Below are 12,163 nucleotides of genomic sequence, written 5' to 3'. Positions count from 1 at the left end.
GGCATTTAAATTAAGATTGTTCATAGAAAAAATAGGTATGACTTCATTTTAAGAGAACGGGAACTTGATTGTAACTTTTGCAATGAATCTAAAATTATTTGGGGCTTTGGTAGACAGTTGTAGGATTCAACTCTTGCCTCAGTGAAACACATCTTCACCTGCTTACTTATTAATCTGATTTGTCACTTGAAGAGAAATTAATATGTGTAGTTTAAATGCTGCATATGCATCACCAACATAAAGAACAAAAAGGGAAAAATGCCAGTGCAGTGCGACTCTGCTCTCATCTATCAGGTTAGGAACCAGGCAGTTGTACACAACATTTGTCTTGGCTCTTTTCTGCTCCAGCTTGGGGCTGACCTGGAGTGCATTTTTAGGCTTCAGATTAGACTGTCAAAACCTGGAATCCATCTTCTTTATGTGTTGGCAAAATTGTGCATAATCTCTCAGCAGTAGCAGCCTAATCTCTGCTAAAAGGAAGTCCAAGTGTGAGGCATTACAGAGTCTGAATTAATTATCCCCCAGAGGAACTGCACCCAGAAGGGTCGCTGGCCGGGCTCAATGCTAAGAAGTTTGACCTACATCTGTCTTCAATTCCTGGTGGTCAGTGAAAAAAAACCAACAACTTCAGTTTCATTATGCAAGTGTGGCTTTCACTCCTTTATATAACAAGGAATTTGTGCAATTCCATGTCCAAAGAGCATAGCAAGACTGCCCAAATCAGTTCAGTGAATTTTTGTGACTGAAATGTACTTCCTCCTCCTAAACAGGAGCACCCACAGATAAAAATAAATATTTTTCTTAGGTGTGGCAAAATTCTGTACAGTTCAACGAGGGCTGAACATGTCTTGATAGGAGTTTAAATAGTGTCTCTTCAGAATTTTTTTTCTGAATGTGTTTATTTGTTTAGAAGGAAGTAAAGCTGTAATGCCCAAAACCAAAATTCCTTTCACCCAGGATTTCAGCTACGATGGTGACATACAGCAGACAGCTGAGAGAGAGTAAAAATTTTATTTGTCTTTGTTCCTTCTCTATTAAATTCTTCTGGTTGCAGAGATAGTGTATTAGGGCTTCCTACAATAGATGAAGCCTCTTTGTGTTCTGTAGCCTTTGCAGATTTTCATTCCATGGATTTGTCGAAATTCTATGATCGATCACAGAATGTTCTTCCGTGAGTTTTACCTTGTCAATTAGTCTTGTTAAAATTGTTTGATGGAAGAGTCAGCAGTACTCAGGCACTGTAGATGATTTCCAAGTGCTCTTTTAGTTCAGTCTTAAGCTCACATTTGAACACTAAGTCCTGGTTTTCTGTACTATTTACATGGTGAACAAACAGTCAAGCTCATCTCTTTTGCACACCAGTGCTTGTGGTAAGAAGAATGTGGTTTCTTTGCAAGACTGGGGCGTGCAAGCATTATGGACATGACCATTCTGGCCCTTACCCAAATACCACCCTTTGGTGCAGTTTTGTCATGGGCAACTCACCACAAAATTCTGTGGTACACACATTAAAAAATTTGATGGGACCAAAAATTATATTCTTTCTCTGCCATGTTTGAAAATTTACATCTGAATGTAAAGCTGATCTGCTTGCAAAATAAGAATATAAGAGTGTTGCTTTTGACCTGGTCCAGGACAGGGAAGCATTGTAGGTGCAAATTGAAAAACCTTTCCAGTCTGCATGTATTTGTGTCCAGAGATCACATAACTTGAAGAGAAATATACCAGTTTGTCTGTTTTATGAGGAGGAATTGCAAAAAGTCTGTAGTAGAGGACTGACAGCCTAGATCCTAGTGGTGCAGGGCTGCACCAGGAAATGTTTGCTCTGCAGCAAGAGAACCCAAGCCAGAACTCTGCCTTCACATCCTGTTTGGAGCTTCAAGTAGCAGGGGAAGGCCTGTCCACCCAGCAGTGTGTAACTAATCCAAGTTCTTCAACAGCCTCCAAGAGTTTGTCTCCCCAGATATCCTTTGTGGCTTCTTGCCATGCTCTAGAAGAGCTGCTGTGGTGAGTGTGTGAGCCCTGGCAGTCAGTGTGTACACAGACTGCAGCTGGGACACCCGTGGGTGGTCACTGGACAGAAGGGTGGCTTTTGATGCCAGACCCTTTGGGCATTTCCATCTCCTCTACTCGTCCGTGTGTAATAGGCTGTTACCAAATCACCTTTCCTCATGCATCATAACATGAACATAACTCCAAAATATCCTTTAGAGAGAGAATTTGTAGAGGGATGTTTGGCTTGTCTTTCCTGCTGGATTGATGTTCTCAGATGCGTGCAGCCCACAGGACTGAGAGGTCTGTAGTGTTTGTTCATCAGCTGAGCCCCACGTCAAAAACTTAGTCTGATTTTGTTCAAATACCAGTAAAGGGCATAATCCCATATCCAAGGAAAGTTTGGGGTTAATTGTGCTGATCTAGACCTCACTCAGGATGTGCACCCTTGGGCCTCAGCTGACTGTGTTGCCATAACTGCTCCTGGAGACCTCTGTCCACTGTTTGCCAGTGCTGGCGTGAGATGTGCAATTGATCCCTCCACAGAAGCGAGATGGAACTGGGTTGTTCCATTACATAAACCACCTTCCTTCACATTGCTTCAACAGACTTTGAGCAGTCAGTTCTGTCCTGGACCTCTGATGCCTTGGGAGGGCTGCCCTGAAATAGAGACTGGACAGAGCTAGGGAATAAAGCAGGGAATAATTTGTTAAAAGGCCTCCAGGATCCACCTTGGGCAGGACAGGAGCCTGACCGTGGCTGCACCCAGGGTCACAAAAAGTGAATGGCCACAAAATGGACAAACGGTCACTTACATTTTTCTAAGTTTTGGTCTATTTGCATATTGTGGTTTAATTGTCCAATTACAGCTCCAGACTGTGAGGTCCCATCCTTCTTGTTCCTCCTTTCAGTCCCCCCTTCTTTGTGCTTTTGGACCTGAAAGTTATCCTTGGTTCTCATCAGGAAAAGGATTTGTTTTGTGTCCCTTTTCTGTGAAGAGCTGAGTGACACTGACTGTGAGGCTCAGAACCACACCTAAGCAGCACAGAATCTGAAATACATGAAAGCCAAAATTCAAGGCATCACTGGGGCCTGTCCACTTCACGTGAGGACACACAAGCAGTCCTGGATAACAAGAACTCCAAAATATTCTTGAGGAGTTTGCACATCAGCTGAAGCTGCCAGGTTGTAAAATGAGGGTGGACTGGTTTGGGTCTCATCCTGCAGCAATATGATCTAGGAAACAGGCACAGCAGAATTCTTTTTAGGCTACTTGCACCTATAGAAAAGCAGCTTGATTCTCTCTCTTCCTCACACAGGACAGACTATAAACCCATAGAAAAAAAATTTAAAAAAAAAAAAAAAAAAAAGCACTTATTATAGTAGTGGCAAGGCAAGCCAGCTTCTTATAATAACCCAGACCTTCCTGCATTCTTGCTTACATGTTTCTTCTGCAGTCTTAGTGACACGGCAGTCTTGGAAATGCTGGGACATTTGTCCCAGAATCTCTGTTCTTTTTCTTATTTTTAAAGTGATATTCCTATAGTTTGCAGAATAACTCCAGCAGAGGGTTGTAGATCAAACTGTGGCTTTAGGTTGCAAGTGTCTTAATCTTAACTGCACCCACTTCATCCCTAAGGTTAAGTGACAGATTCTCTTGTTTACCCAGAGTCAGTTGTGGTGTCACTGGCACCGTGACCACCCTGGCAAACCACTGAAAGCAGATTGCTGTTCAACTTAGAGACAAGCTTCCCAAGGACTGAATAGATCCATGAACCACAGCAAGACCTCTGACCTGACAGAAACATGAAGAGGGGAATGAAAAGCTTGACATGGCTTTCAGCTTTTCTCAAATTCCTGAAGCACCACAGCAGAGTCAGGGAGCACTACAAAACTGCTGTGGGAGCTCTTTAGCCAGGACCAGCATCATCCAATAACCTTTTCTTCCAGGCCAGGCTCTGGTATCCCAGAAGCTGAACCCTGCAAATCCAGGTCAAAAGCAGGAGCTAAGAATGACTTACCCACAGCTAAGTTCCAAACAGCAGATACACATCACCTTCAGCTGGACTGCAGTTACCCATTGCTTAGTGAGACTTAGGGGCAAAGCAAGCAGAGAAGTGATCTTACAGCAGGTGTCTGGCACAGAATTAGAGGTCCAGATCACTCTAGCTAGGTCTAGACTGGTCACACTTAAGTGGCTTGGATGTTTTTGTTGGTTTTGTTTTCTCTTTTTATTTATTTTTTAAAATGGTTTATTTCTGCTCAATTCCTCTTTCAAGGGAGTGTGCTGTTTAAATTGAGTTATTGTCTTTATTTGAGTTTTCATGCCAGAGGAGAGGTTTGCAGAACAGAAATCCTTGCAGGAGTTGAGTCACATGTTGATCTGTAAAACAACAAAATAAAAAGAGCTGTCCCTCACTTGTATCCATCTTGTGACTCAGCTTTAAGTTTTTGTCCTTATAACTACTTGAACAAATGTGGTTTGTCCAGAGAAACTGCCACGGATTCATTTATCCTTCCTGGGACCTGTTCTTTCCATGCAGCTTTGTCACAGTGTGGTGAGGAGCTGGGTGGGCAGAAGCAAGGGTGTGCTGGTGCAGCTGGGGAATCCACAGTGAGAAACCATCAGTAATGACAGCTCTGGGTCTCAACGTGCAGAGGATTTGCATCCAGCAATATTTACTTCCTTCTGTGGTGGACTTGACCAAAGGGACTTGACCACCACATAAAGGAACTCAGAGATTTTTTGTGTTAAAGTGAGTTCCAAATAAAAAGCCAGGGTCTGTACAATATTTCAGGGTGTGCAAGATGACACCAAGAATTTTCCACTCATGATCACTCCAGGTCTTAGGGACAGGCTGCCTTCTGATCACCTGCCCAAAATCCTCTACACCGTGCAAAGACAGCAGGGCAGAAATGATCATCTTTCTTACACTGCTTTGAGAAAATGCACCGGTGTCAGCCCCAAACAAGCCTTTAAATTGCAGAGAAATTAAGAGTTATGGACAAAGGAACTGTGCCCCCAGGTCTTCCAATCCAAGAAGGGCGAGTGGTGCCAGGCTGACCCCTTTTTTCTGTCTCACCTGGTGACTCACAGGAGCTGTGGCTGCACACCTGGGCAGGGAGGGGCCGTGCTGGGGGCTGATTCAGGCTCCTCAGTGCAGGCAGAGGGAACAGGCACACAGCTCCCGAGCTGCTGGGAGTCCAGTGTGTGCTGCATCGTGCAAACGTGTTCGATGCTGAGCTGCAGAAAGGTGGAAGGTGCAGAAAGATGTCCTGGAGTGCAGTGTGGCAACAGTTTGTCTGTGTGGTATTTCAATACAGCTGGCTCAGTAAAGTTAGCTCTGAAACCAGCTGCTGATAGCAAAACCAGTAGAAACTTAGCATAAATTGTTTCACCGAACTCAGTAAAGCACATGTGAACATATATCACATCTGAAATTAAATTGTGTCTGATGGAAATTATATTTTATTCAAATTTCTGTTCATTTTTTGCAGTGACTAAGAAAGCACCTGGACAAAACTTGTAGTAAGAGAGAAAACCAGGAATGTAGTAGAATGATGTCCTCTTGCTACCAAAGGATGAATATTATGGATCTAAGACATAGGAGCAGTAACAACCCCCAAACTTCAGCATACTGACTTTGATATTGTTCTACAGTAGAAGAAAAATAGGCCAAAAATATTATACATATTCTATGACATGCAGCCTATGTGTCTTAATTGAAATAATTCTTGGCACTCTAAATTTTAGCTAACATTTCAGGTTAGAAATCTGAATTTTATTTTTTCTGATCAATTTTTTCCCATATCAAATAAGAAAATTCATAAAAAGATCTATCCTGAAATGTGTTTTTGCAGCAGATCAATGGGACAGTTGAGATTAATAAGGATTGCAGGACTGAGCAGTGGAGAAGTTGAATAACTGGACCATTGCACATTGCTTTGTAGGAAATCAATTACCTGGGTTCTTCTTGATCATTCGGGTTAAGGGGATAACAGAAGCCAAGAAGACATTAGGACCTTTTAATGATTAATAGTAACTTTTGAGTATATTTTTGGCACTGTAAAACCGGGGGTTCATTTCTAATTACTTTGAAAAGGGAAAAGACAGCGAAATACTTTTCTGTCTTTGTCAAACGGCATCAGAGAGAAGAACACAAAAGTTCTCCAAGCTTTTCTCAAAGACTCAGTTCATTACTGGCATTTTTTGTTATTTCTCTGTTATTATTTCCATTTCTCTGGCTGGTGACCACACATCCAGTCTTTGACAGGCACAGAGGTTGCCACGTTGCCAAGGGAGACATGAGCCCATAGGAGTGAATATGACTTAGTCAAACATTTATATGCACCTGGGTTTTTTAATCAATCATTGTTTCTCTCCATTGCTCTTGCATATGTACAACATCTGATTCCTGGCACCCAAGACCTACTGGCTACTTTTATTATTCACAGGCTTCACTTCTTTTGCATAAATGAATATTTGCTCAGAATGTCTTGGCCCCTTGAATAATGCAGTGGTGAGGGGTAAGGGTTAATGGTGCTTTCTTGCCAATACACACAGGTAAAAGCTGGTCCTGGCATTCAGGGAAACAAGGTTTAGCAGGGGTAGTGGTGACAAGGTGCATTTGTAGTAGCTGAAAGCTTGTGTCACTCTTGTGTTCAAGATTGTTATACTGAAAACCAAAGGCTCTAAAAAAGTTTGGGGACATCACATCAAAGGAGTGTTATGGTAGAAGAAAGATGCCATTTGATAAGCTGTTGTGGGGACTGAATGTTTTGTGTTCTATCTGTGAAAATCGGATGTTACCTAGAGAAACAAAGCAGGGTAATGTCAAACTCAAATCTGTTCACATTACCTCATTAGTTATCCCAAACATTACCAGTATTCTTCAAAGAACAGGAGCTGTATTCTCAGAATGCCCAACACATATATGCTTTATTAAATAGCAATCAAATTATTTACTTGGGAAATGAAGAACTGAACCACTACAGATTATCTCAGATGTTGTTTTTTTCCCCCAGTAAATGAAAATATTTGAGTTTAAGTGTTTGACAGTGGATTTTTAGTGCACGTTTACACGGCTGCATGCATGACCCTGTGTGTTGCTTGTGTTTCACCCCGTTTCCAGCTGCCTGCCCAGTTCTGTGCAGTGGCAATGGTCAGTACTCCAAAGGCACCTGCCTGTGCTACAGCGGCTGGAAAGGCCCCGAGTGTGACGTGCCCAGCAGCCAGTGCATTGACCCCTCGTGTGGAGGGCACGGCTCCTGCATCGAGGGCAACTGCGTCTGCTCCGTGGGCTACAAAGGAGAAAACTGTGAGGAAGGTAGGATATTTGTTTGCTCTGTTGTTAGTTTGGTTTTGGGGTTTGGGAGTTGTTTAATGGCTAGGAAAAAAAGGAAAGAATAGAATAAAAATGTAGCCATAAAACTGCTATAGCAGGTAAAAGAGGGTAAAAACATAGTCTGTCACAATTTTACTGATCTATCAGAGTTCAGTCAAAACTTCAGGCCTTCTGTATACATTGTTTTGCAGTATTAAGTGTGTCTGCCACAAGTAAACCTGAATAATTCCTTTGATGAAGAGCAAAGAAAAATCTTTTCTTAAGGATTATGTTTGCTGAACAATTTAGATGTGAAATTCAGATGAGAAAGGAGCAGTGGTAGACAAGCTTCAGCTTCACACAAAGCACATATCAATCACTATTGAGACAGAAACTGATGAAAAATATTTGAAAAACTTGGATATCCATGTTACTCACAGACTTAATATGTAATAAATTACTCCTGTTGGCCATATCATATGGGATTAAGGGAAGGTAGATGGCACACAAGAACAATAACTGTCCTTTAAATGCAGTAAAGCTTTTCAGGTTCAAAGTGCCCAATTCCTTGAGTGTGTAAAATGAACAAATTTTTAAAAATAACCCATCCAAAATGTGGCCACAGATTAAGCTCAATACTGGTTGTATTCACAGAGTTTTCTGGTAGAATACACAATGTAAATTGGACTCCTTTTCTTTTTAAAATATATTACTGTGCTCCAGAGTTTATTAATCCTCCAAACAGTGAAGCATCTTGAGTACTGAAGTGATGGGGCTGGGATGTCGAGCTGTTAGGACTGAGGAGTCTCTCTGGATTATTCTGAATGGTTGCAGAGCTGTATTGATACTGTGTGTATCGATTTTTATCTTATTTATAGTAAACAGCTGTCTCTCCCATCAGAAAACAAAGGGAAGAAAACTGTGGATAAACAAACCATTAAGGGTTTTATTCTCAGGACTGCAGACATCACCTTTAGGAAAAGATCTTCCATTAGTCTGAGTGAACTTGTGGTAAAAGGAAAACAAAACAAACAAACAAACAAACAAAAAACAAACAAACAAACAAAAAAACCCACCAAGGATCCTTACTGGTGGGATTGCAAATGTTTGTTCAGTTTGTTCCTGTCACCTTCTTCCACTAAATCCTCTCAACACTGGTTATTAAAGCTTTTCTCCAGAATTCAGTCGAAGCCAAGAGGTTTTGCATTGTTTTTAATGGATTACATTTTAAACTATATCCAGAAAATGCTGTAATGTCTTTTTTTCCCCTTAGAACTGATAGTTCTCAGTCATACCTGAGTGTGTGATTCTAGGAGATATTCAAAAATTGTCTGAAATGCCCTTCTTTAACTATCATTCTCATCAAAATCAAAGATGGAACAGATTCTTTAACATGCTCTACAGCACCCAATCTATTCCCAAGGAATGCAGAACCTCTCTTTCTGGTACTGACTGCAATTGTTTGCTTGGTCTCCTGAATTTTATACATTTCATCGTATTTTCTGTTGCTGTATAAATGCTTGTGTTATTAGAGAGATTATGGGAGATATCCTAAAACGATCTTTGTTTCATTTAATTCAGGAAATTTCACCTCCAATCCATTCCCCCCTCACTTTGATTGTAATTTCCTTGATTGTACTTGCATGGAATTCTCTCTCTGCTTTCAGTTCTCTAGAATGGCTGTGGGCCATGGATCCCCATGGATCTATCCACCTTGGATCCCCAAACTCCTGTGAGAGAAATAGGCTCCTGTAGTGCTTAATCCACTTTATCCTCAGGTGAATGTTGGTCATGGGGAAGCAAAAACAGCAGCAGCTCCAGAGGAGTTTATAGAAAAAGCCAGGGCAGGCCTTTTTGCAAAGGTGGTAACTCCAGCCAAAATGGGGAGCACGACAAAACCTCAGTCAGCAGAGCTTTTTGGGAGGTGAAGGGCTAGGAGAGATGAAAGGATATACATTATTTAATCAACAGTGTGCTTGGAAGGATACGTTTCCTCCTAAAAAGACAAATGTGTTGCAAAGGCAAGAGGTATCGATTGCAGACTTGGAAGGGGCCAATAACATGACAAGAAAGGTTAAAGTAACCTTTTGCATATATGATTGGGAAATAAATAAGTCAATGAATTAATCTGCAAATAAATAAAAATCAACCACCATGTTTCTATTCAAAAATTCCATTTCTTTTGTACATATTTCTCACATTAATTTGAGTACTGTGGGAGAAAGGGTACACTATGAAGTGGTGTCTCTCTAATTAATCACTTAGGCTTAGTTAAAGTTTTTGCACAAATAAAAATTTTACACTTTTAATGGTAGAATGATAGAAATAATATTTCTGTATTTATATATAATACATGAAATCTCCTCTATTGATTTGAACTTCCAAAAGGAATGGCAAAGGTTGATTCATTTGCCATTTTCCAACTGGGATATTGAATTAAAATAAGTGGGTCAGCAATTTTTTTTCTTCCCAATAGCTTTTTTCTTTCTAATATTCATCATGGTTATATTGTTCAAACAATTTACCTGAAATGAAAGTGACACCGAAATCAATATTTTTGATGCACAATTTTTGCAGCACAAACACTGTTTTTCTATTAACAAATTTGCACAGAAGATGAAGTGGGGTATTTGTCAGGCTTCATTCAGGCTGCTTTGGGGGGGACACAAGTGAAATTGCCAAATTAGGTTAAGTTAAGGGTGGTTTTCTTGTCACTTTTCTGGTGGAGTCATTTTTCAATGACATTTAACTTCGTAAGTGTAATTCATGGCTCTTTGGGGACTTCATGGTACATATTGTTCAGAAAACTCCTTGACCTCCTTTTTTGTCCTCAAGGATATAAATTGCTTTCAGTACCTTTTTTTGTCAAATCTGCAGAGGGCCCTGTACTAAATGAGCTCTAATGATCTGAGCTGCCAGGGGGCTGTGAGCTCCAAGCCTGAGGTACTTGCTAAGGCGCATTCTCCTTTGTTTAAGCACCAAAGACGGCCCGTTCCTAAATCCTGGTTAAATACCACTGTAAATACCCTGCTACACCCCAGGGCCAGACCCTCTGCACCAGCAGCCAGTGCAGTTCTATTGCAGGTAATCACATTATGCTAATTCCAACACGAGGAGCTGCCCCCAGATGATAACTCTGAGCATGGATTAAAATAGAACCAGAGTGGAGCTCAGAGTGGAAACTCTCCCCAGTTCAAACTTTGAAAGCTGCTGCTTACCCAGATGATAGAACAAAACAGTGTAAAGCACATTTGTCTAGAACAAAGGACAGAGGTGTTTAGTGTGTTATCCTGTAAAAGAATGAAGATTGGGGGCTTAGGGGCATTGATAGGCTCATTCTGAGGAAATAAATCAAAGCTGCATGAGCACTGTAATTCGGGATAGAGGGAAGACAGTTAATTTATGGAGCAGAAGGTGGTGTTTTTCATATGCTCCACATTCCTTTCATTAGTGCTTTCATTTGAGAAGGAAGATGATACATTCCTGACAAGGAGGGTACATTATGACTTATCATTATCTCCTAAAGTTAGCTGTCCTATAACAATGTTACACACATATTACCCTTCTACATTTTCTGTTAAAATATATATTCTAAAAAAAAAACCAGAATATACCAAATGTAGGGGTGAAGTAACCTTCATCCTTAAGTAGATTGACCTAAGATTTTGTGTACTTTATATCTTTATTCAATCAGAATGTTTTATCACATCTCTGTGTCCATTGAGTTAAACAGAAATTGTATAAAAGATGCAGTGTGAATTTCAGACAGTTTATAATTTGGCTAAGCATAAAGAAGGCGTAACAATACAGGACAAGCACTCTGTGTAATTTAAAACAATTTATGAATTTACCAACTTTGAGGTGAAGCCCAAACCAATCTCAGTTTACCTATAAATACAAAATTGCATTATAATATTTTCATGTCCAATTAACACAGCTTTGAATCTTTAAGAAAATAAGAAAAAGCAAACCCAAAATGATAACCAATGTCATCATTAAAATGAAAGTCTTGTAAGAAATTTTACAGTAATTTATTCCTGTACTACTCTATTCTGACTTCTATACTACTGTATTCTGATAAATCATTTTATTGCATCTCTAAATGGGCCTATGTCGATCCTCTGCCTGTATCTAATCTATATCTAATCTTGCTTTAAATGTTCTGTAACTAAATAAAATAATTTGACAAGGCTCTATGTTTATAGGAAAGTTGAGATTTGAAAGATCAAGCATTGTTCACATCAGGTGGAGTGAAAATGTCTCTGCCTTAATTTAGAAGGATCAGTTTGGAAAAGATGAGAGAGAAATCACTTTCATTATAAACTCAGATCTTCCTGGAGCAGTGAGAGAGAATGCAAATCATTCTTGGTTCTGCTGTTGTGAGCTCATATATACCAGTCATGAGATGAATTCAGGTTATTTGAGACATGAATTTGACCTTGGCCTTCAGTTCCACAGCAAAAGGCACTTGGTAAAGCCTCCATGTGGGAATTGGCAGTAAAGCATACTATTGTTATTACAGATTCATGATGTAAGATAAAAATTTGGAAACTCATGATGTTACTGATAAAGTTTATTTAAAAGACGGTTTGTAACATTCCTTGTGAGACTGAAATAGCGACTGAAATCTCATTGCATCATTTTCCATCATAACTATTTTCACTTTGTTGTTTCTGGGTTGAAATCCCTATCTGTATCTGGTTTTACCTCTTTAGGAGAAACAATCTGCTGGTTTAGAATATGAGTTAAAGAAACCAGGGCTCTCAGTTTCACAGCTCAGCTGCTAATGAACCATGGATTCAGAAGTGCCTGAATGATTAGGAGTCTAAATGAAGCTAAATGAAGCT

General features: G+C 40.1%; 1 protein-coding gene across 1 annotated transcript in view; it reads left to right on the top strand.

Moving 5' to 3' along the window:
- The window catches only part of TENM2 (teneurin transmembrane protein 2), a 295,035-nt gene that overhangs the window by 202,411 nt on the left and 80,461 nt on the right, over nucleotides 1–12,163 (top strand). The window contains exon 9 of the mRNA XM_063413915.1: nucleotides 7,125–7,319. Coding sequence (XP_063269985.1) covers nucleotides 7,125–7,319 — 195 coding nt within the window. The remainder of the gene's footprint in view (nucleotides 1–7,124; nucleotides 7,320–12,163) is intronic.

This window comes from Prinia subflava, chromosome 16, assembly GCF_021018805.1.
Source record: "Prinia subflava isolate CZ2003 ecotype Zambia chromosome 16, Cam_Psub_1.2, whole genome shotgun sequence".
Classification (NCBI taxonomy): Eukaryota; Metazoa; Chordata; class Aves; order Passeriformes; family Cisticolidae; genus Prinia; species Prinia subflava.
Note: the sequence above shows the minus strand (reverse complement) of the source record. Positions and strands in the feature narration are given on the sequence as shown.